Below are 24,871 nucleotides of genomic sequence, written 5' to 3'. Positions count from 1 at the left end.
GGGGGGCAGCATCTTCAGCCTGGTACCCAAACCTCCTCCTCTTCCTGTCCTGTTGTCATGGCAACAGCTCTTGCTAGAAGACACCAGCCTTGCCTTGCCAGGTGCAAGGATGAGGGTGATGGCAGCGCCACGTGGGAGGGGAGCTGCCCTTCCCATCTCCCCCCCCCCCAATATAACATCAGTCTAGACACACCTGGAACTTGACACCATGACTGGGGGGGGAGGAGGAGGCAAAAGAAGGAGCAGCGGCCGCAGGAGCTGTAATTCAGACCACATTTAATGCACAGAACAATTCAAGCACATTAGCAGATGCAGGCAACAGAACAACACCATGTACACAAGGGGAGGGGGGGCTTAGTGGGAACAGCCCCTGCTAGCCCCCGACACATTTTTTTATTTTTTTTGGGGGGGCCTGTAGTTTCCCCACCCTAATCCCCTTCTCCAGGGGGTGTCTTTTTTCCCTTCAAGTTTTCATTCCCCCCCCCAACTGTAAAATCCAGCAACACTGAAAAAAAATCCTGCCTTCTGACAGCTGAGCATCACCCACCCACCCCTTCCGACCCCCTCCCCTTGCCCTGCCAGCTCCAGCTGTGACCCTCTGTCCTCCCATTGCTGCAGCCAGTCACCCCCCCCCAAAAAAAACCATTGCTCTTCATCCTGCCCCCCCCCCACTGCACTGGAGAAGCTTAATTCCTCCGGCCGCCTTTTCAGAGGTTGTGCCAGGTCCGAAAGAGACGGGAGCAGAGAACTGGGTCGCAGCCCGGGGGGGGGGGTGTAACTGCATCCTCCCAGGGGCTTGTCTTGCGGGGGGGGCGGGACCTGCCCACTTTCACATGCATCTAGAGGGGGGGGCAAAGGGCCAGGAGCGGCTGCTGTGCTGGCAGCTGCCTACCCCTGGCTTTTATGGCTTTTGAGTCTTGAGTTTTGGTGACAGCCAGCAGGAGACACAGGCAGGGTTTGCCCCCCCCCCCCAGCTGCAGCTGGGGGGGGGCATGGAGAGAGATGGGGATGGAGGAGAAAAGGTTGTTGTGGCAGGCGAGAGGGCAACAAACGCCCCAAGGCCTGGCAAGGCTCAGCACCATCACGGCTAAGGGCACGGAGGAGTGGGGCGAGGACGGGAAAAGGGGGGGCCGACGGGCTCCCAGCCTAGGTCAGGGTGATGTAGGCAGACGCCTTCTCCTTCAGCTGCCGCAGGCACAGATGGCAGCTCCAGGTTCCTGGAAACGGGGAGTGGAGAAAGGCAGAGAAGCATCAGACGGGGGCGCCTTTTCCCCCTGCCCCTCCCCACCAAGCCGCCTTGCCTAGGGTGGGGTCCCTCCTCACCTTCGGGGGGCTCAGCCATGGGTGGGCTCAGGCAATACATGTGGTAGCCCCGGTCACAGTCGTCGCAGAACAGCAGCTGGTCCTGCAGCAGAAAAAGAGAGAAGGGTGTGGAATCGCTGCTCTGCAAGGGTGTAGTAAAGGTAAAGGGACCCCTGACCATTAGGTCCAGTCGCGGCCGACTCTGGGGTTGCGGCGCTCATCTCGCTTTACTGGCCAAGGGAGCCGGCGTACAGCTTCCGGGTCATGTGGCCATCAGGACTAAGCCGCTTCTGGAAAACCAGAGCAGTGCACGGAAACACCGTTTACCTTCCCGCCAGAGCGGTACCTATTTATCTACTTCGACGTGCTTTCGAACTGCTAGGTGGGCAGGAGCAGGGACCGAGCAACGGGAGCTCACCCCGTCGCAGGGATTCGAACCGCCAACCTTCTGATTGGCAAGCCCTAGGCTCAGTGGTTTAACCCACAGTGCCACCCGTGTCCCTCTACAAGGGTGTAATTGTAATAATAATAATAATAATAATAATTTATTTATACCCCACCCATCTGGCTGGGTTTCCCCAGCCACTCTGGGTGCCTTCCAACCGAATATTAAAATACAGTGGTCTGTGAAACATTAAAAGCTTCCCTGAACAGGGCTGCCTTCAGATGTCTTCTGAATGTCAGGTAGTTGTTTATCTCTTTGACATCTGGTGGGAGGGCGTTCCACAGGGCGGGTGCCACCACCGAGAAGGCCCTCTGTCTGGTTCCCTGTAACCTCACTTCTCGCAGCAAGGGAACAGCCAGAAGGCCCTTGGCACTGGACCTCAGCGTCTGGGCAGAACGATGGGGGTGTACTTTGGACTGAGCAGGAGCTCCTCTTTGGAGCACAGGGAAGCCTGGCGCCCACAAGGGCTCATTTCATGCAGAAACAGGTCTTCCACAGACACAAACCTCCTGGGAGAGCTCAGCTAGTAGAGGGTCAGATTTTTCATCTTCAGGGTTGCGGGTTCAAGCCCCACCTTGGGTAAAAGATTCTTGCCTTGCAGGGGGTTGGGCTAGAGGACCCATGTGGTCCCTTCTAACTCTACAATTCCATGATTTCACTGGGGGGTGGGGGTGGGAGAGAGGCTTCTGCAGGCAAAGGGAGTCTTCATCCCCTGAACTGTACTTCTTCCCCAAAGGAACAAGAGAAAAGATTCAGGACAGATAAAATAAAAAGTCCTTTTAACAGCGCAGAGTTAAAACTGCGGAACTCTCTGCCACATGAGGCAAGCAGCACTGCTGCATCCCAGTTGTGGGAAACTGCAGGAGGGGAGAGCTGTTCTTGCACCCAGAGCTTCCTTGCGGGCTTCCCATAAGGGTCACCTGGGAGTGCTGGGTTGGAGGAGCCCCTGGCCTGATCCTGCAGGCTCTCCTTAAGGGCAGGTGATCAATCCCAAGAATAGATAGAGCAATAAGGGATTCTAAGGATGCGAAGGCAGAGGATGGGGAGATGATGGGGAGGGGGGTCCCAGCATTTGCTGAGCTCCTGGAAGGGTGGGGGGAGGCGGTCAGATCCAGGCCCGGCCAGTGGCTCACGTACGTACGTCGTTCTCGGAGGTGCCGCAAAGACTGCAGCTCTTGCACTCGATGCACTGCCACCGGTAAGTCCGCACGGCAGCTGTCATGTTGACGGTGAACTGCAGGCAAGATGGGTGCCCTGCGCATGAGAGAGAGAGAGAGGGAGACGCAGAGCAGCGCATGAGTCCACGCAGGAGCAGCCAGCCAGCGGGTGCAGCGGTTAGAGCGTCAGACTAGGATGTGGGAGAGACCTGGGTTCAAATCTCGCCACTCGGCTCTGAGTGAGGCTCACTAGGGGTGACTTCGCACTGGTCACTGACCCTCTCGGCCTCACCTCCCTTGCAGGGGGCTGGTTGTGGGGGTCAAATGAGTAATTGAGGAGAGGGAGGAGCTTCTGGGGGTAAAGGTAGAATATAAATGGAATGAATGACTGAATGGGCCAGCTGTCCATTGCAGGAAAAGCTCTTTAAGACTTCCAAGCATCTCTGACACAAAACCTCTGATTCAAAACTTCCCGTGAAGGAGAGTCTTCTGAGGGAGTCCACTCCGGGTCAGACACCTAGTGTCCGAAAGTGCGCAGTTCTGTCGCACTCAAGAAGGATATTGCAGAGGTGGGAAAGGTTCAGAAAAGGGAGGGAGCAACTTCTCCAGGAAGAAAACCTGCAGCGTCTCGGGCTTTTTAGTTGAGAGGAAAGTATGAGGCGACATGGTGGAAGCGGATAAAATCAGGCATGACTTGGATAAGAGAGAAGTTTTTCTGCATGGTTCAGATACAGTGGTACCTCCGGTTGCGAACAGGATCCATTCTGGATCCCTGTTCGCATCCTGAAGCGAATGCAACCCACGTCTGCGTGTGCACGGGTTGCGATTCGCCACTTCTGCGCATGCGCGTGACGTCATTTTGAGCGTCTGCGCATGCACGAGCGGCGAAACCCGGAAGTAATGCATTCCATTACTTCTGGGTTGCTGTGGAGCGCAACCCAAAAACGCCCAACCTGAAACAACTTCAACCCGAGGTCTTACTGTACAGTGGTACCTCTGGTTGTGAATGGGATCCGTTCCGGAGGCCTGTTCACAACATGAAAAGAGCACAACCTGCAGCGGTGCAATTGCACACGCGTGGGTTGCGACTTGCCACTTCTGCGCATGCGCATGACGTCATGTTGCACTTCTGCGCATGCGCGAGCAGCGAAACCCGGAAGTAACCTTTTCCAGTACTTTCGGGTCGCCACGGGACGTAACCTGAAAGAACGTAACATGAAGCGGACGTAACATGAGGTATGACTGTAAAAGAAAGCCTTTCTTCAGAATTCAACTATGGAACTCCCTGCTACAGGAGGCAGTGCCGCCCACCAGCTCGGAGGGCTCTAAAAGAGGACTAGGCTCCTTCATGAAGGACCAGATTCTTGTGTTCACGTATTGCTGGCAGGTTTCCCATGAGGGGCACCTCATTGGCCACTGGGAGAATAGGAGACTGGACTGAATGGGCCTCCTTTGGCCTGATCCAGAGGCTCCAGACCAGCAGTGGTTTTACCCCTCCAAATTATCATGTGGCAACCAAGGGGTGTGTGTCAAGCAATGGCTCCTGAGGGAGATGTTTGCTGACAGCACGTCCCAGTTAACCTCGCTGCCCTCCGCTCCACCACTCAAAACTTTCCAGACACTTTTCAAGGGAAGCCCAATGTATAAAACACAGCAGTAGCCAGTCCACTTTGGCTAAGCACAGATCACCAGAACTGGGTCGTTTCTTTCCAAGCTGACAAAAGCCCTTTGTGGCGCAGCTGCGTTGGCTGTGAAATGCTTGTCTCTAGCAAAGCTACACACCTCAAAGAACACAGCCACCCACCGTGGCACTCTGCACGTGCTCAGAGATCTTCTGCCTCCTGCTGCTGTGCACCTGAGACCTGAGGTTTGAGAAACGCTCTGCGTCCCGGTGGACCATTCTTCTTGGGAGGTTTCAGAGCAGAGGTTAGAGCGTCAGGGATTCTTTAGCTGCGATTCCTGCGTTGCAGAGGGCTGGACTAGATGGCCCTTGAGTGCCCCTTCCAACTCAGAGATTCTATGATGCTGCTCCATGTTTATACCCTGGAGGCAGGTTCCCGCTCCGCTCTGCCCCGCGTGGGCCAAGCCCTTCCCCCTACTTCGCCCCGCCAGCCCCGGCCTCACCTGAACGGCCACAATCCGCGCAGGAGATGAGATCCTCGGGGCAGCCGGTCTTCTTGGAGCCGCCTAGACAGAAATCACAATAACCGTTTGGTATGACTGTGCCGTCCGGTGCTTTCTTAGCTGTAAGACAACAGCAAGGAGAGGCCGAAATCAAGGGGGGGAGCCACAAAGGCCTCCCTGTGCACCCCAGAATCCCCCTCCCTCCCCTAGCCACCCCCAGGCAGGACGGGGCCGGGGGAGTCCCCCTCCTGCCTGCCTGCCTGCCTGGCCACACATTCACCGCATCCTCCCAGTGCATGGAGAGTTTTCACAGCATCACAGAATAGGATAGCTGGGAAGGGTTCCAAGGGTCATCTAGCCCAACCCGCTGCGGTGCAGGACTTTTGCTGGCACTTGGTCCACATGCAGCTGGGGAAGGGGGCTGGCGCTTCCTTCCACACATGACAAACGCCCCACTGCGCCATCAGCACCTCATGCAGGGCCAGCAATCCTGCCGCGAAGGGGCTTGGCAGCCCGTGAACACATGCATCCATCACAACGTATTGTACAGCCCATGCAGTTTCATCATCTGTGCCCTAAGTTTCTGGTCCTCAAGGCCTCCTTTCCCAAGGTCTCCTTCCCCCTTGCCCTGCAGCCCATCTTTGGCCCAAATTCATTTGAAATGCGTCGCAGGAGGGGGATGAAATCAGCAGAGCAGGGAGTGGCCCCCACCCCCCAGATAGAGGAATTTCATCTCTCCTGGTTGCAGGAGGGGGGAGCGTTTGGATTTTGGTTCGGGGGGGGGCCTCTCTCAAACAAGAGCCCCCGCAGGTGGATCACCACAACTCTGGAGAAGCGGCCGGCAGGGTGAGGAAGGGGGAACCGAGGCAAGAAAAGGGTGGCCCCCCAGGACTCAAACCTGGACGCCTCAGCTGCGCCCCCCTCCCAGGAGACGGCGGGCAGGGGCGAGAACCAGGCACACTTGCCAAGGCCACCTCCTCCTCCTGCCTCCCCGCCTCGCAGGGATGGTTTTACCTGTGTGCCTGCGCTGGTTCTCAGGGACCCAATTCAGCTCTTTGTAAAACTCTGGAGGAAGCCAGACATGCAAAAAGATATATATATATAAAAATGGAAATAAGCAGGAGGGGAAAAATAAAAATAAAAATGGAGCACATCAAAATCAGCCGCTTGAGAAGAAGCCAGTCGGGTTTCCATGAAAGGAATCGTTTTTTAAAAAATAAATATATATATATATCTGCATCTTTGGAATTGGCAAGCAAAGAAATGAATATGTAAAAAGAGGGAGGGGGAGCTTTGCGAAAGGATGGAGGGGTTTGTGGGGTGGAGGGGCACGGAAGTGAGTCTTTGGCACCGTAACTGGGGGGTGGGGGGCAAGGGGGTGGGACAAGAGCAAAAGAAGCGCTGGCAGCTAAGAAACAAGCAAAATCCAGTTCTAGGATTGAGCCTCCAAGTTCCCAGAGGGGGCAGCCCAGAGATAAGCAGGCACAGCCCTCTGGGTCAGAATGGGGCAAATTTTCTTGCCCACCCTCCAACCATCTGAGGTGGGGAGGGGGACCCAGGCGTCCTGGCCCTCGTTCTCCAGAGATTGTGGTGCTAACCAAGTCCCTTCCCCCAATCTCCTGCTCTTTGTGCAGATCCAACTACATCAGTATGCACTGGTGGTAGCCATGGCAACTGTCTAGAAAAAAAGGATGGGATGCATGTTAGTGGGGGGGGGGGCAGGAGAGAACTCTTCTCTCTCTCTCTCTCTGTCTCCCCCCAAGCTTTGAAAGCTAGACTTCCACCAACCACACCCCGTTTCCTTGTGCAGTTCATGCCCCCCCATGTTGTTCCCCCCTCCTCGGAAAAATGGGGGAGGGGAAAAATCACATCCATTCAGTCTCCCTTAGCAATGCACCCCCCCCGCTACCCCCCCCAACACTGCCTCAGTGCTCTCTCAAACACAGCAATTTTAAATGGCCTAATAGACAACAGATTCCTAGATCGTTGCTGGGGGTGTGTTATTGCACCTGTCCTCCCCCTCCTCAAAAACAAACTTCCCTTCCATCACATGTATAACACACAACACAGAGAGCACACTGCTTCAAATCTCATGATTCACAGAGGTGGGACTCAGCCGGTGGGACAAAGATTCTCACACACAACAACAACAACAACAACAACACAACACAACACAACACAACGCAGAGAGCATTGGATATTCAGAAAGTTGCACAGAGTTTTCATGGCATCATAGAATTGTTTAGATGGAAGAAGCTCCCAAGGGTCATCCACACCAACCCCCTGAAATGCAGGGATCGCAGCTGAAGGACCACTGACGAGTGGGCAAAATAAATAATAACAGTTTCAAGGGACATCCTTTTGTTGTCCCCTCATTATTTTACACTTTTCAGTTATCACATTGCGCACAATCAGCGCGGCCTGTTGCTCCGAACAGATTGCCTCAATACCTCTGCAAAATACCTCCCCAAAGTTCATCATTTCTATTGTCTTCTTCATAAAAGTCCACGAAACATTGTCAAAGGCCTTCTCTGCGTCTATAAACATCCGTGCCACTTGTTTTTCATTTCTGACCTCCAAGAAAGGGTTTTCGCTCTCTCACACACAAACACGAGACTTTTTGGAATCAAGAAGCCTCCGTGTGCCTTCACACAAATTGAACCTCTGTGTGCATTTGCACAAAGGCACCCACCCTGGCATAGGCACCCTCTCACGCTGAAGACTGTGGGTGCCCACAAGGAAGGGCTTCAGTTTGCCCATTGACTTGGGGGGCAGTCCCCACAAATATATTATTATGGGTGGCAAAACACCCATAATAATATATATTTCTTGGGCTCCATAATCAGTGCAGATGGTGACAGCAGCCATGAAATTAAAAGACGCCTGCTTCTTGGGAGAAAAGCAATGACAAACCTAGACAGCATCTTAAAAAGTAGAGACATCATCTTGCCAACAAAGGTCCGTATAGTTCAACCTATGTTTTTCCCAGTGGTGATGTATGGAAGTGAGAGCTGGACCATAAAGAAGGCTGATCGCCGAAGAATTGATGCTTTTGAATTATGGTGTTGGAGGACTCTTGAGAGTCCCTTGGACTGCAAGAAGACCAAACCTACCCATTCTGAAGGACAGAAGGACAGATCCTGAAGCTGAGGCTCCAATACTTTGGCCACCTCATGAGAAGAGAAGACTCCCTGGAAAAGACCCTGATGTTGGGAAAGACGGAGGGCCCAAGGAGAAGGGGACAACAGAGGACGAGATGGTGGGACAATGTTCTCGAAGCTACCAGCATGAGTTTGACCAAACTGCGGGAGGCAGTGGAAGACAGGAGTGCCTGGCGTGCTCTGGTCCAGGGGGTCAGAGTCGGACACGACTAAATGACTAAACAACAACAGCAAACACCCACAGCCCCCTGGAGCTGGCTCCAGGATATGAATTCAGTCCACCAGCACCAGACCTGACCTCCTCTGCCTCTCCCCTGTTTGCAGATCAGCTGCTCCCTCCCTCAGGGCTGTCTCCCCCACCCCCCACCCCAGGCCCCCTCCTCACAACAACCCCCACCAACGGCAAGGCTCCTCCAAGCGTCTCCAACTTAATTGAAATGATAAATCAGACCAAACCGGGGAAATATTATACCTGCCAACTCCACCTACCAGGTTGCCGTGGCAACCTCATCGGCAGGTGGGTGGGGGTGTTAAAAATGAAGACCCTCACTCAGTGGGGGGAGGAAGGGAAAGGAACAGTGCAGCCACCATCTCAAGGCAGCGACGTGAAGACACCCAGTAATTGCACTTTGCATATGCTAATTCAACCAAACGTATGTAAAATCTTAACGTGCAACAGCCTAGCAGAGGTGGAGCTTCTGTAAGAAGCAGGGAGCCAAGGAGCTGAGGTGGCAGGTGGTGATTCTAAAAGACTGTTGCCAATTGGGATGCGGCTGCGTTGGAATGTCAGAAGAGCCTTGCAAAGGCTCAGCCAGTCCGGGATCCTGTTCTCACAGCGGACAAACAGACGCCCATTATGGGAAACCCGCAAACAGGATCCGAGCACAAGTGCAACTCTCCCTTCCTAGGGTTTCCAGAAACTGGCATCTGGGATCATTGCTTCCTCCGACTGTGGAGGGCAGAAGTTGGTGTCATTCCTGCCTCCAGTGGGAGGGAGTTCCGCAGCTTCACTCTGTGCTGCATGAATAATTATAATAATAATAATTTATTATTTATACCCTGCCCATCTGGCTGGGTTTCACCAGCCACTCTGGGCGGCTTCCAACAAAATATTAAAATACAATATTCTATGAAACATTAAAAGCTTCCCTAAACAGGGCTGCCTTCAGATGTCGCCTAAAAGTCTGGTAGTTGTTTATCTCTTTGACATCTGGTGGGAGGGCGTTACACAGGGCGGGTGCCACTACCAAGAAGGCTCTCTGCCTGGTTCCCTGTAACCTCACTTCTCACAGTGAGGGAACTACCAGAAGGCCCTCGGCGCTGGATCTCAGTGTCCGGGCAGAACAATGAAGACGCTCCTTCAGATATACTGGACCAAGGCCATTTAGGGCTTTAAAGGTCAGCACCAACACTTTGAATTGTGCTTGGAAACGTACTGGGAGCCAGTGTAGGTCTTTCAGAACCAGTGTTATGTGGTCTCAGCAGCCGCTCACAGTCCCCAGTCTAGCTGCCGCATTCTGGACTAGTTGCAGTTTCCTGGTCACCTTCAAAGGTAGCCCCACGTAGAGCGCATGGCAGTAGTCCAAGCAAGAGACAACCAGAGATGCACCACTCTGGTGAGATAGTCTGCTGGCAGATAGGGTCTCATCCTGCGTACCAGATGGAGCTGGTAGACAGCTGCCCTAGACACAGAATTGACCTGCGCCTCCATGGACAGCTGCAAGTCCAAAATGACTCCCAGGCTGCGCACCTGGTCCTTCAGGGGCACAGTTACCCCATTCAGGACCCAGGAGTCCTCCACACCAGCCTGCCTCCTGTCCCCCAAAAACAGTACTCCTGTCTTGTCAGGATTCAACCTCAATCTGTTAGCCGCCATCCATCCTCCAACCGCCTCCAGACACACACAGGACCTTCACCGCCTTCACTGGTTCTGATTTGAAAGAAGTCTGTCGCGAACCTTCCCACGTTCCGCTTCCTTGCATGCCCAGAAGTGTTATGCGAGAGGGAGGGGAACTACCCGCTGTCTCCAGGACGTGCATAATTTTTTAAAACTCATAATAAAAATAATAAACTTCTCATAGTTTTCTGAAACCAGAAAGGCACAAAATGTGGCACCCTTTCCCTCTTTTAGCTGCCCTTTCCCAAATCTTCCCCGCCTCTGCTTTTGAGGCAAAGCAACCAGGACGCGGGTGGCGCTGTGGGTTAAACCACAGAGCCTAGGACTTGCCGATCAGAAGGTCGGCGGTTTAAATTCCCGCGACGGGGTGAGCTCCTGTTGCTCGGTCCCAGCTCCTGCCAACCTAGCCGTTTGAAAGCACGTCAAAGTGCAAGTAGATAAATAGGTACCGCTCCAGTGGGAAGGTAAACGGCGTTTCCGCGCGCTGCTCTGGTTCACCAGAAGCGGCTTAGTCATGCTGGCCACAGGACCCGGAAGCTCCCTCGGCCAGTAAAGCGAGATGAGCGCCACAACCCCAGAGTCGGCCACAACTGGACCTAATGGTCAGGGGTCCCTTTACCTTTACCTTAACCAGGACCGTACACGGGACACCCTAAACGTGTTCACGCCAGAGCGCTGTGAAATGGGCTGCTTTGTTTTCAGCTCCTTTTCCTAAGGGTCTCTGGCATGGAAGAAAGATCGGAAGCTGCCAGCAGGTACCCACTTAGCTTTGGGCTTCTGGTGCTGATTCAGACCAGCTGGCAACGCCTCGCCAAGGCCAGGACAGACCTTTCCTGGGTCCGAGGGGGTTTGGCATCGAACTGGGGCACCCCTGAGTGGCACAGGCTGAGAGGAAGAGGCTTTTGGGTCGTGCCAGCAAGGGGAGCAAAGGCCTCCCACCCAGGAAACAGCCTCAGGAACACCCACTGACCCTGAGGCTGACATCAAAACCACAAAACCACCTTCAAGGCATAGCTCATAGGGATAAAATATTCCCCTTTGGGCACTACTTAGAGGCAGCAGTGGCTCTTCGCTCGCTTCTCGGACAGACTCTTGCGTTTTGGCCCATTTGGCTGGGCATTCTCAGCAGCTGCTGCCCACCTGGCGCCCTTGGGATGCTGTGGACCACAATTCCCATCCTCCCCAGCCACCGCAGCGGAGACTGATGGGAGATGTAGTCCTGCGGTGGGCTTTCCTGGTTTCAGACCAAAGCCCTTTCCTTAGCTGGAGATGCTGGAGGCCTTCAAACTACGCTCTCATTTGTTCCTTCATTGAATTTATATGCCACTTTCCCCCCCAAGGAAAATTGCATTTATATGCCACTTTTTCCTCCAAGGTCCTTCTCCTCCTCCCCGTTTCACCTTCACAACAACCCTGCAGAGTAGGTTAGGCTGAGCAGGACTGTGTCTAACCCAAGGTCACCCAGGGAGCTTTGTGGCCAATGAGGGGGGACTCGAACCCTGGTCTTTCCCAAGTCCTAGTTCTCATTTAATCTCTGCAGCAGCAACAACCCTGCGAGGTAGGTTAGGCTCTAGTCACCCGGGGAGTTTAATGGCCAATGAGTGGAGATTCGAACCCTGATCCCTCTTTCGGGTGGTGGGGTTAAGCGTTCCCTGCAGCCAAAGGAGAGGTGGCCAGGGAGGGTCACTCACGTTTGTGGTTGTTCTTGCGATGGAAGGGGAGGGTGTGGCGTTCAGGGCCCTCCTCGCCCTCCTCCTCTGCCAGGTGCGTGTGAGTGTAGTGGTAGCTGAGTCCCGGGCGGTTCTTGTAGCGCTTCCCACAGACTGAAAAGGAAGAAGCAGCGTAGAATTGTGGAGATGGAGTGGGACCCCAGAGGGTCATCCAGCCCAACCCCCTGCCCCGCCATGCTCAAGAATCCCTGGCAGGTGAAAAGAACCCACAGGGCACAGGAACATAGGAATCTCCCTTATGCCACTGGTCCATCTAGTTCAGTGCTGCCTACACTGGTTGGCAGCAACTCTCCAGAACTTTGGGCTCTCTCCTATCTGTAACTGGAGATGCCAGCAGGAATTGAACCCAGAACCCTCTGCATCCAAAACATGTGCTCTGCCACTGAGCTGGCACCCAGTGGACTTTCTCAAAATGGGTAAACTGGGGGTGGGGGGCCCCATCCCCTGGAAGAGGCAACCCCTGCCCTTAACCCCCTGGAAGATGGTCACCCATCAACCCTACCCCCTGCCTCTAATGCAGCCCTGTCCCTAATTCCCCACCCCACTCCACTCCCATCTCCCAGTAAGGGATCTACTCCAGGCGTTCCTGGACGACAACTTATTTATCTCTTTATTTCATAAAATTCATGTACCACTCGGTTTCAAAAAGAAACCCCAAAGCGCTTTACTAAAGGATACAACTGTAAAATTCAGACAGGTTTGCAAAGATTGCAGTGAAGGCGCCTGGTTGATATCAAGTGGCAGGGAGTTCCAAAGTGTAGGTACTGCCACACTAAATGATGGAGTTTTTCCAAATGCAGAAGGGGAAATTTGTGGTAGGGCCAATTCAATCTCACAGGCAAATTGGTCCCAAGTGTTTAAGGGGTCTTATTTATTCATGGTTATATTTATTAAATTTGCTAGCCCAAAGCAACTTACAACCAAGATACTAAGAGTAACTCCTGGAACTCAGCCCAGGAGCAAATTGGCAATCTGAGCATCGGAGTCACATGCAGACAAGACCTGTCTCTGCTCAGCAATCGCGCTGCAGCATTCTGCACTCCCAGCAGCTTCCCCACATCTTCCACACCATCCCTGGCTCTTGGCCACAGCTCCCCGCCCCCTGCTTCCACCCCAAAGTCCCCCAGACCCACAGAGCTGCCCATTCAGCGCCCTGTGCTCTGCCCCCTCCTCTAAGCCTTTGGAGACATCCCTGGGGGCTGCTTCTCCTGAGCCAGGAAGCGGCAGCAGGAACACTCCCCTGGCCCCACTGCGACCCACCACCACCACCCCTTGCCCCAAACCCCCATCAAAGGGGCACTCACTGTCGCAGACATAAGGCTTGTCTCGGTCTTCCAGCAGCGCCGCGTCCTGCCTCTTCCGCAGACCCCCGATGCCGTAGGCCTGGGGAAGAGAGACAGGCTGGTCTCAGTGCTGATACAGTCTGTTTTTAAATAAAAAGCAAGCTCCTAGACCTCATGGGCATGGCGGACGGGGAGAGGAAGAGCTTGCGTTGAGCTCATGGAACATGAAACTAGCCAGCTGGTTCAGGTCCAAAGGGGCCCCATCTAGTTCAGCCTTCTGTTCTCACAGTGGCATAGCTGTCAACCGTCCCTTATTTGGCGGGAAACTCCCTTATCCCAGTGCCGTGTCCCGCTGCTGTCCCTTATTGATGATGTCCCTTAAATTTCCCGGGTTTCATGCTCGGCCACCTCGGGAGGGAAACAGCGGCTCAAGGTCCTCCGCCGCGAGAGCGCACATGAGCTGCCGCGTCTCCTTCTCTCCCTTTTCCCCCTCAGGGGTGCGTCGTGAGGAGATGGGTGGCAACGGGCGGGCAGGCAGCCCTCTCTTGCGAGACTTCCGCCACAATGTGCTGCTTAGCATCCCCTCCAACCAGTGCAGCATCTTAATGTAGTGATATCCCCCTCTGCATCCCTTTCATAACTCTATTTTTTCATAACTCTATAAATCCTTTGTCCATCCATAGTTCAAATTTTTACTACAAGTTTTCTGTCAAACCTACCAATGTATGTAACTCTTGGCAATAGCTCTTCAACTAATTTATAAACTTTCCCCATTCTTTATTAAAGAGGTCCTCTTCCTGGTTTCTAATTCTGCCTGTAAGCTTTGCCATCTCGACGTCGTTCATCAGTTTTGTCTGCCCCTCTTCTTTGGTCAGAGTTGTAGACCCTTAGGATCATCTAGTCCAACCCCCTGCAAAACACAGTCAGTCGCAGCCAAAGTAGCATGGCTCCATGAGTAGTGGATTTCTGCATAGGCTAAGCAAAATCCCTTATTTTGGCTGCTGATCCCTTATTTTCGAGGCTGCTGGTCCCTTATTTTCAAATCTGTAAGTTGACAGCTATGCACAGTGGCCAAATATCCCATAGAACCTCAGAATCCAGATAGACTGCGCCTGGGCTTGAAGGCTCCATAAGAACCTAAGAAGGGTCTGTCAACCGGTTCAGCTCCCAGCTTCAATGTTCTTTTCATTGCAAAGTTTCCCCGGCGATTATCCCAACCAACCTGGGGGACTCGGCAAGAGCTGAGCTGCAGAAGCAGACCCCGAATTCCCCGAGCTTAAGGTGAGCCGAGATAAGCAGCCTGAGCTTTGCAAGAGCTGAACTGCACGTCGGTTAAGGTCGAAATGCCGAAGTCGAGCAAAATAACAAGGCCAAGGATGGGGGCAGAACAAAAAGCAAATTCAGCCTGATCTTGCCGAAATCCAAAAACATGCCTCTGCGGTTTGCAGCTTTAAACGCAGATTAAGGAATGTGATTTGAGCAGAAGCCAATCCTAAAAGAGGCTGACCTACTTTGGATGGTTTTGCAAGACAAGGAGGAGTGTGTGGGGGGGGAGATTAGGGTGCCTCCCAGACCCACTTTGCACAAAAAGGGGGCAGAGGCTCAGTGGCAGCAGAAGAGGACCCTCATTTTACAGGGCGCTGCCTTTGCCAGGGGCCCCCACAGCATGCACCGTGCCTGAGGGCCCCAAATTTCTGGGGCCAAGAGGAGAAAGGAGAAGGGGACACCGCCTGGCAGGAGTTTTGCACCTGTTGTCCCAGCACAGCTGGCAGCTGCTTTGCAGGCCTGTCTTTGGGGGGGGTGGCAGAAATCCTCAGATGCCCCGCTAAGTGGGGCCCCTCCCGGCCCAACGTGCATTGCAGGGGGTTGGACTAGATGACCCCATGGGGCCTCTTGCAGCGCTATGAATCTGTGTTTCTCACCCAAAGTGCCCTATGCTGAGCCACGACACTGGTTCCTCTAGCTATGGGGCGTCTACTCTGACCGGCAGCTGCAGGCTCCCAGGGGCTTCAGAGAGGGACCCTTTCTCAGCCCTGGAGAGGCGGGCAAAACCGGGACCATCTTCCCTGTCCTCTGCTCTAAGGAGGGGAGCGGCAGCACTCTGCACGTGCTCAGGGGCACTTGCGTCTCGCACGATCCAATTGGCAATGAGCCCCATTGCCGTAAAGCGGGACTGGGGTGGGGAGGCTGGAGGGCTAAACTTCCCCTTGAAGAGGACTGCCCACTCCCCAAACCTCCAACTGCCCCGCTCCCATGCTCCGAGCCGAAGAAAACCAGCCTTGCAGGGTTGGACGGAAGCTCCAGCTTCCTTTTCCCGACAGGGGCTGGCTAGTCGCTTCTGAGAAGCCCCCCAAGCAAACCTTGGCCTTTCCCTGCTGCCAAGGCCCTGCCTTGGGCACTTGCAGGTAGACTGCCCCTGCCTCTGGAGGCTCCGTTGAGCAGCCATTGCTTTAACAATGAAGGGTAATGCTGGCGCTTCAGGCTGGGACTTTAGAAGGTTGAGAAGCCTTTGCCCCCTGCCTGCCCCCTTTCCTTGCCCCACCTTGCTCTTGGCCTTGTTCTTCCGGCGAGGGACGTCATCCTCCAGGTCGTCCGTGTCCAAGTCGTGGAGGAATTCCCCAATCGGCGCCTTCTGCAAAGTGCGAGAGAGAGAGAAGTGAGAGGGGCAGGGACCCCTCCTCTCGCAGGCAACAGCCACAGGCCACAGGCTGCCCAATGATGGCTGACCAGAAGAAGTATATGAACCATTTGAAAAGCAATTGTAACCAACAAATTATGCTAGCAGGACTACAAGAAGTTTTGTAAGGAGGAAGATATGAAGTGCTACAAAGTAGATAAAGAAGAGAGATATTGGTTATGAGTTCTAAATGCAACAGGGAAAATAAGAAATGTATACTAAGAGATTAGATTGGAAATTTTTCAGACTAATAACAATAATTCTTTATTTATACCTCGCCCATCTGGCTGGACTGATAGAAGTCAAAAAAATTGAATAAGTTGTAAAAATATGTTTAATTACTGTTGAAAATGGTATGTTAAAAAAAACTAATAATAATTTATATAAAAGAAAAAGAGGAAGAGAGAAGTGAGAGGGGCAGGGACCCCTCCTCTCACAGGCAACAGCCACAGGCCACAGGCCGCCCAATGATCGCTGCACTGATTGGATTCTTCCTGAGCACCCAAGGAGTGCTTTCAAGATCTGGCCAAAGGGGCCTTCTCTACTCCAGCCTCCCGTCCTCCCAGGGACCAAATGCCCCATAGAACCTAGGAATCCAGGTAGACTGCGACTGGAGCTGGAGGTTCCACAACAACATAATATGATCCTGGTGACTGAACCATCTAGTCTAGCATCCTGTTCTCACAGTGGCCAACCAGAGGACTGTTATACGGGAAATCCTGGAAGCAGGATTCGAACACAAGGGCGCCACCTCCTCCTGTGGTTCCCAGCGACAGACATTCGGAAGCATCGCTGCCTCCATCTGTGGTGGCATCTAACTATCTGGGCCCTCCCCTCCTCCATGAATTTGCCCAATCCTCTTTTAAAGCCACCCTCTGCCTCTTGTGGCAGGGAGTTCCACAGTTCAGCGAGGCCTGCTTAGGGGTGAGCCTGGCGGTTCTGGCTTCTCTCACCGGACAGTCCAGGATGAGCTCTTCCTCCTTCATCTCCGGCTTCTTGTCTCCCGTCTCGGCGCACAGCAAGGCTTCCAGGACGGGACCTTCGGGCAGCCCCCCCTCCTTCTTCAAGGGGGGCTCACAGTCTGGGGGAGGAGAGAAATCGAGTCAGAGGAGGAGAAGCCCCCAATTCATCCTTTCTGCCTGAATCTGGTCAACACAGAGAACCTCTGCACACAGGCACACAGATGCCGACCCACAATTCTCCAGGCCAGCTTCCGGCCAACCTGGGCGCCCCCCAGGGGGAAAACTACAACTCCCACCAGCCCCCACTAGCCACCTGGGGGCTGGCTGGGGGGGAGCAGCCATCCTAATCTCCTGCAGGCCATCAGCTTGGGGAAGGGTCTAGACCTCCCCTGGGGTGGAGCTGATTTCTGCACTGCAGGGGGTTAGACTAGATGACTCGGGCCCAAGTCGTTTTATTCACAAAAGAACTTTTTACACAGTGTTCGTAAGAACCAATCAGATTTCCTCTGAGCATTTAAAAAAAACCCACCTGGGACAAAGTTAAAGTTAAAACTACAAAGAGCTAATTTGAGCATGCATAGTAAAAAGGTAAAGGGACCCTGACCATTAGGTCTAGTCGTGGCCGACTCTGGGGATGCGGTGCTCATCTCGCTTTATTGGCCGAGGGAGCCGGCGTACAGCTTCCGGGTCATGTGGCCAGCATTACTAAGCTGCTTCTGGTGAACCAGAGCAGCGCACGGAAACGCCGTTTACCTTCCCGCCGGAGTGGTACCTATTTATCTACTTGCACTTTGACGTGCTTTCGAACTGCTAGATTGGCAGAAGCAGGGACGGAGCAACGGGAGCTCACCCCGTCGCGGGAATTCGAACCGCCGACCTTCTGATCAGCAAGTCCTAGGCTCTGTGGTTTAACCCACAGCGCCACCTGCGTCCCTATTATTACCTAGAGGGACGCTTAGAGGCAAGGGGGAGGCAAACAGGGGCTGGAGGAGTAAAAGATAATCATTTTCTCCATCATCGTTTTATTATGTGTACTCTGGGTATCCGACTGAGTTGCCCTGGCCACTCTGCGCATCTTCCAGCAGATATAAAAACATTATAAAACATCAGCCATTCCAAACTTCCCGATACGGGGCTGCCTTCAGGTGTCTTCTAAAAGTTCTACAGTTAATCTTACATAAAACCATATAATTATAAAGTTGGAAGGGACCCTGAAGTCCATCTAGTCGAACCCTTGCAATGCAAACTTTTAAAAGCGAGTATTGCTGTCTCAAGTTCACCCGATTGCAAGCACATTTTGAATAAATGTGCAATTCATAAGTGTGCAATTGAATAAGTGTGCAATTAATCATAGCTGTTTTTAATCTTACTGGGATGTGATCTTCCTTAGGAGGTCCTGCGAACCACTATTCCCAATAGTGTTTTTTCCCTAGGGTTGGGGGCACTGGAGACGAGTTCATGGAACCAAGCAGGCCCAGAAAAGTTTAGGAACCAAAGGTCCAAACTGACTTTCAGTAAAAATCCTCCCTGAGGCTGCAGGGAACATCTGCGCTGATGGGAGCTGCCCTGGACCAGGTGGGCCTTGCAGGTCAGCCTGCAGCCAAGTCGTGGGCCCCGATCCACCAGGGGAGACCCATTGCCTACACCAGGGGTGAGGAGCCCATCTTCCAGGGAGGCATGTATTCCTGGTGGGCGGAGCCAGAAGCAAAAGTGGGAGGAGCTCTTTCCCAGGTAGAGTAAGAGTCAAGGTTTTCTACCAGCCTTCCCCCACCCCAAAAAAATTGCATTTCCAGCATCCATCTAGGCAAGCAAAATGCATCATTTATTTGTTTCATTTAACACTAGCTAGATTTGCCGCTTGCTTGCAAGAGAACCTCTGAATGGTTTGCCAAAGTATAAAATGAAACATTGAGATCATAAATAAAAAGGCAGGAAGATGGGTAGCTAAAAAGAAATAAAACTCAGGTAACTTCTAGATATCTGGATAGGCTAAACAAAAGAGAATAGAGCAAATGCACCTGCCTGATTTCAAGAGGCAGGGAGTTCCAAAGTCTCAGGTGAAGGACACATCCCAGCCAGGCTGAAGCCCTCTGGGAAGGCACTGGGGCCAGGGAGTATGCAGCCTAGGGAAGGGGTCAAAGGGCTGTTCTTGCACTTCCTTCTGGGGCTGAGGACCCCCAGGTCCCCCTGCTCAACACAGACCCTAAGGTCCATGAATAATAATAGATTAAAGGTCCTGGGCCCTAAGGAAGCCAGATTATCCTCCACCAGGGCCAGGGCCTTCTCAGTGATGGCTCCAACCTGGTGGAATGCTCTGTCCCACAAGACTAGGGCCCTGCAGGACTTGATCTCCTTCCGCAGGGCCTATAAGACAGAGCTATTCTGCCTGCCCTTCAATTCGAATTAGCCGGATCCTCTATTCCCTTTCCCCCTTCCTCTTCTACGAATAAACCCTTTCTGTGACCCCACATTTAAATCCTTGCCTGGTCTCCTTGCTGGCCCTAGTAGGACCAACTTGGCCAGTTAGCCCTGGTGATCATTTGATGTCTACTGACAGGGTCCCCCCCTCCCCCCCAAAAATGACCCCTGAATTTTTGAATTTTATTGATATTGATGCTGCATTTTATGTTGTGTTTTATGCTGTTTTTAAGTCGTATTTTAATCAATGTTTTATATTTGCTGTTAGCCACCCTGAGCCCAGTTTTTAAACTGGGAAGGGCGGGGTATAAATAAAAATTATTATTTATTAAAAGGCCAAAATAATGATGAGAGCCTTCTGGCCCCGTATTTTAGCTACAATCTTGAGTATTTTCCCTGCTCCGCTCTGCTTCTGATCTGCAGCCTTACTAGACTGAGATTACTTTCCTGGGGGGGCACCGGACACCCCCCTCTCCAAACACACACACTCACACTGGCAAGAAAAATTGACGGACTATGCGGAACTGGCAAAATTGACACACAAACAACGGGACAAGGACAACTGTGACTTTAAAGAATGATGGGAACCTTTTACAAAGTACTTAAAGAAACAACAAAATGAATTGGACTCCTTGGCAGCTTTCGAATAAACATACACAAACTTATTGGCTGTTAACATGATAGACAGACGATTCAAAGATCTTGACAATTTGATAATATGCAGAGAATAATATGTGTTGAAAAATCAGAGAGAGGAACTGAGGGACGTCTCGGGGGTGGGGGTGCGAGGGAGGGTTTCTTTTTGGGGAGGGGAAAAGAATGAGGAGGGCATGAAAAGAAGATATGTTTTGATAATTTGTCATGTTGAAATTTTCAATCAACACACACACACACACACACACACAGCCCGCCCCCTGCGATTCCTGCCCTGCCGGGGTTGGGCTGGATGACCTTTGGGAGCCTTCGGGCTCTACAGCCCCACAATGCAGGGGCCACACTTGCCCTGGCACCCCCCTCCCCACCCTGCTGCCCACCCACTCCTTACCAATCTTGAACTCACAAGGCCGCAGGCGAGGATCCTCCAAGATGTTGAGCCGTCGCTTCTTCCGCCAACAGCGAGCCGGGTAAGTGTAGATCTGGCCCGGAGCCAGCCCTAAAGGAGGGGAAGGTTAGCGGCAAAAAATACCCCCCCCCACAAAACTTTGCAGGACAGGGTGGGGTGGGGTGGAGGAAGGAATTGGGATTTGGCCTGGGCTGAACAGCTATGGCTACCTGCCATCCATTTATCCCCTTGAAAAGTCCCTCGTCATTTTTCCGCCACTGAGGCAAAACTTAGATTTTCGTTTTTGTCCAGCTACTTTGCGGGAGGGAAGGGGAAGAGTCAAGACAGTGGGGGCCGCCTGAGTCTCCCAGCCTGCATCTCTCCAATGCCACCTTCAAGGCTCTAGTCCACATGAGGTCAAAGTTCTCTGTCTCTCAGTTTCCTGGCTGCATTTTGCCTTCCCTTCACGCAGTTCCTTAAGAACATGAGAATGGGTTACTGGATCTGGCCACGGGCCCATCCAGCCCAGGCTGAACAGCTGTGTGTGGGAAACCGGCAAGAGAGGGAGGGAAACTTTCCTCTGTCCTTCCTTCCATAGCACGACTTGTTTACTTTCATCCCAACTAAAGTCCCAAACGTTGCCACCTTTCTTGGAGTCCCACTCACTTGATCATTTTGATGGCCCTTTCCTGAACCTTTTCCAACTCCTTTTCGAGTCAAGGCGACCAGAACTGGATCCGGTTATTCCAAATGCATTACTCCACACAATCAATTTGTTTAAGGGCATTACGATACCTGCAGTTTTATTTTCAATTGCTTGCCTAAGGATCCCTTGCATGGAATTTGCCCTTTTCATGGCTGCTGCACATTCCTTCTCCCCTCTCCCCCCACCCTCCTCCGAACACACGCGGACCCCCAAGGCCCCCAGAGAAGGGTCCGCTCTATGTACAGCGCCCAGCACGGGTGCCCTCCTCAGAGAGCACCCGCAGCCCCTAGACCCCATACCTGGTCCCCGGTGAGTCTTCTCCATCCAGATGTAGCAGTTGTTCTGGGCGACCCCCGTCTGGGAGTCGAGGAAGGGCAGGCGCATGCTCCGCTCTGCGCATAGCCGGGCATTGTAGCTGCGGCAGTGCTCAATGGCTTCCCGGTAGAAATCTTCGCCTAAACTGTAAGGAGAAAGGCCCACATTTCTGCACCTCTCTTAAAAGCCAAGATCACTCAGACAGTTGTCTTCTTCTTGTTGTTGTCATATTTACACCTTACAAGGCGTGTTTTCTGCTTGGCAAGCTGCAGCTGAGCTCTTGCAAAGCTCATGCTTCTTAACCCAAACTACAGCTGAGCTCTTGCAAAGCTCATGCTGATTAAACTGCAAGAAGTTCTGGACCGAACCAGCTGCTCCGTTCTTGAATGCTTTTCTCTTGCCCTACTTGAAGGCCAAACATATAAAGCAACAGAAACTCAACCCCGAATCCCTCACACGTTTGCTGACAAAGACTCAAAGCAGCAAAACCTGGAGAGGTCTCTGACCTGGAACTCTACCAGAAGAAGCCTCAGGGAAGATCAAGTGCAAACCAGCAAGAATCTGGTTGCTAAACACTGAAAAGCCCAAAGGGCCTGGCTGGCTGCACCACTGCAGTGAGATGCTCAGTCCCAAAGCAGACTGTCTCCAAATAAACAACTGCAAACATAGATACGGGCGGAGGTGACCCACATCCCTTTTTGGTTCTAGGGCAGTAACAAAGAACATGTGGAGCCTAGAGATGTTGTGGAGGGGGGTAGCTCAGGAGACCTGAAACTCTGGCCTTTTGCAAGGGGCCCAGATCTCCTGCTCATTTCCCTCCTTTTTCAAAATAAAATGCCCCATAAGTAACTTTTTTCTATTAAAGCCCAGGGCCAGAGAGGCAGCTCCCCTCTCCCCAGTAAAGCCATCTTAATCCGTCCAGATTAAGGGACGCAGGTGGCGCTGTGGGTTAAACCACAGAGCCTAGGACTTGCCAATCAGAAGGTCGGCAGTTCGAATCCCTGCGACGGGGTGAGCTCCCGTTGCTCGGTCCCTGCTCCTGCCAGCCTAGCAGTTCAAAAGCACGAAGTGCAAGTAGATAAATAGGAACCACTCTGGTGGGAAGGTAAACGGCATTTCTGTGCGCTGTTCTGGTTCGCCAGAAGCGGCTTAGTCATGCTGGCCACATGACCTGGAAGCTGTACGCCGGCTCCCTCAGCCAGTAAAGCGAGATGAGCGCTGCAACCCCAGAGTTGGCCAAGACTGGACCTAATGGTCAGGGGTCCCTTTACCTTTAATCCATCCAGAGGCCTCTCAGTTTTCCAGGGAACATAAGCCACAGATTATGGGTGGAGCAGAGGAGGGCCCAATCCACCACATTCAGCGTCCCAGGCTCAGAAAACCTGCTGACACCATCCCATTGCACAGAGGATGCCCTGCTACCCAGAATTTCTCATGTGTCCCCCCAAAAGTCAGCTGGAAATTGCATCTATATGTATAACTTCACATATGCAAACATCATGCAAATGTGTGCCCTGGGCCCATGCGGCTAAGCCTCATATGCACCCTTAAGAAGAGGCTGCAGGATGCGGCCAGTGCCCCAGTGATTCCAGCATCCTGTTCTCGCAGTAGCCAACCAGATAACTGTAGTAAGCCCACAAAGCAGGATTTGACCGCAAGAGCCCCCCTCTCCCCTCCTGCGGTTTGCAGAATCATTTACTGGAGGCAGAGCAGAGCCATCCTGGCCAATCCTCTTCTAAAGCCATCCAGTTTGGTGGCCATCCCTGCCTTGTGGGAAGGAGTTCCATAGGTGAACCCTGCACTGCACCAGAAGAAGTGCCTTGATGGAGCCATCAGGAAATAGCAGGCCTGGGGTGTATGGGGGTGATGGTGTCTGAGGAGTATCCCTCTCTGTACTGCAGAGGGGCAAGGCAGGTGAGGGGGAAGAGGCGGTTTCACCTGTGGAACTACTTGCCACAAAGTGAGGACAGGGGTCCAGAATGAAGGCAGGGAAGGTGTCAAGCCTTATGAGGAGCGGTTGAGGGAGTTGGGGGGTGTAGCCTGGAAAAGAGAAGACTGAGAGCGGGTAGGGTAGGCATCTTCAAATATCTGAATGGCTGTCCCACGGAATAGGGAGCCTATTTTTTTTCTCCTGAACCAATAAATTCAAGTTACAAGAAAGGAGATTCCGATGAAACGTTAGGAAGAACTTTCTGGAGTTATTTGACACCCTAGGAATGTGGTGGAGCCTCCTTCATTCGAGGCTTTTAAACAGAGGTCAGGGGTTCTTCAGCCAAGATTCCTGCATTGCAGGGGGTTAGACTAGATGTCCCTCGTGGGTCCCTTATGATAAAACGCAAAACAAGGGGTTCAGGAAGGGCAGAACGGTTGGTACCCCAAGGGGTGGATTTGTGCGACAGCTCCCCCTGCTTTCAAAGACAAGGCTTCAGGACAGCGTCACAGTAATGATAAGAGTGTCTCTGCCCATACACAGAGGGCCTTCCCCTCGCCAATGACCAATCCCTGCCATCCCACAAGCGCCTCAGAGGGGCAGACTGGCTTTCCAATCCAGCCTTGGCACCCAAGTCTGTCCCGGTTTTTTTGGAAACCAAACCTTCACATTAAAATGTTAGCAATTGTTAAACACACACCGGGGCTGGGAGGCCAAGCGGTTCTGGCCTTTAGCTCCTCCATCCTGGGTTTTTTTGGGGGGGGGGGACGGAGGGAGGGAAGAAAAACAAACCCCACCCCAGATGCCCATACCCCTTGGTCCTGGGAATCGACCCACCGCAGACTGATCCCTTTGCACACAGACCCTCTGACAACAGGGGCAGTCGGGAAGGGGCGCAGAGGTGGGGGGGCGCGGCCGAGGTGACCCCCCACCCACCCAACCTCCGCACACCTGTTCCCTTGGAGCCTGTGCAAGACCCTTTTTGCACGCGCAAATACGCACGGAGGGTACCCAGACACAACACCGGCGGGCACCCTGCCCACGCTCAGGATCCGCGCGCGCGCTCGCGCTGCCCCCGAGGGAGTCTCTCCCCAAGGCGCCCCCCCCCCCAGCCACCAACCACCACCCACCACCACCACAACTGCCGGGCGCTTTGTACAGGGGCGCGCGCAAACTGGCACCCTCTCCCGGTGCGCCCATCTCCGGCGTGCCCCTCTGGCAGCAGCGGCGGTAGCAGCAGCAGCAGCCGCCCCCCACCTGCACCGTGTGGCTGCAATGGAAGCCCGGCCGGCCTCTCCCATCCCGAGCCCCTCACCCACCCCCACTCCGCCCCCCTTCGCCCTCCCCTCCCTCCCTCCCTCCCTCGCAAGGACCAGGAGCCGCGACGCCGGAGCCCCTCGGCTGCCCGCCGCTCTCCCTCGCGCGCCCTGCAAAGCCATCCACGCCGAGGGGAGAAGGCGAGGCATCCATCCCTCTCCTCCCTGCGCTCGCCTGCCCCCCATGCCTGGGGGAGGGGGGACCTGCCACCCCCCAGATGTGGGGCACCCACTCACCATTTGATAGGCTTGTGCACAGCTGTAGCCATTTTGGGAAGATGTGGAGGTGCCTGTGGCTTCCAGGGCTGGCGGGTTGGAGGAGCAGAGAGGATTTTTTTTTTCTCCTTTTCTTTCTTTCTTTCTTTTGCTTTTTTTTTTTTTAAACCTCTCACATCAGAATATACTG

The 24,871-nt window shown here is 53.3% G+C and overlaps 1 protein-coding gene across 5 annotated transcripts; it reads right to left on the bottom strand.

Annotated features, from left to right (window-relative positions):
• Positions 1-259: 259 nt before the first annotated feature.
• Positions 260-24,871, bottom strand: DPF1 (double PHD fingers 1). Of its 5 annotated transcripts, XM_081019089.1 has the most exons (12): positions 24,703-24,863; positions 21,204-21,364; positions 20,202-20,309; positions 16,730-16,857; positions 15,642-15,731; positions 13,121-13,199; positions 11,778-11,909; positions 6,043-6,093; positions 5,029-5,148; positions 2,889-3,001; positions 1,324-1,405; positions 260-1,217 (listed from the first exon to the last, which is right to left on the bottom strand). In XM_081019089.1, exons 1-12 carry the CDS (start codon positions 24,732-24,734, stop codon positions 1,147-1,149), a joined length of 1,167 nt encoding a protein of 388 aa, XP_080875215.1. In that variant the 5' UTR covers positions 24,735-24,863; the 3' UTR covers positions 260-1,146. The 5 variants fall into 5 exon arrangements, with proteins under 5 accessions (XP_080875215.1, XP_080875211.1, XP_080875212.1 ...); XM_081019085.1 differs by lacking the exon at positions 6,043-6,093 and having other exon boundaries at positions 24,703-24,868; XM_081019086.1 differs by lacking the exon at positions 6,043-6,093 and having other exon boundaries at positions 20,217-20,309; positions 24,703-24,868.

The sequence above is a fragment of the Podarcis pityusensis genome, assembly GCF_964106645.2.
Source record: "Podarcis pityusensis genome assembly, chromosome: 8".
NCBI lineage: Eukaryota > Metazoa > Chordata > Lepidosauria > Squamata > Lacertidae > Podarcis > Podarcis pityusensis.
The sequence above is the reverse complement of the archived record's forward strand: the minus strand, read 5'-3'. Positions and strand labels throughout refer to the sequence as shown.

Bases quoted from the DNA above. Each gene is read 5' to 3' on its own strand.
- DPF1 (XM_081019089.1), bottom strand. From the start codon at position 24,734: ATGGCTACAGCTGTGCACAAGCCTATCAAATG. The intron at 20,310-21,203 runs GTATGGGGTCTA...CCCCTCCTTTAG, and splicing joins GAAGACTCACCGGGGACCAG to GGCTGGCTCCGGGCCAGATC. The intron at 5,149-6,042 runs GTAAAACCATCC...GTTGTCTTACAG, and splicing joins GAACCAGCGCAGGCACACAG to CTAAGAAAGCACCGGACGGC.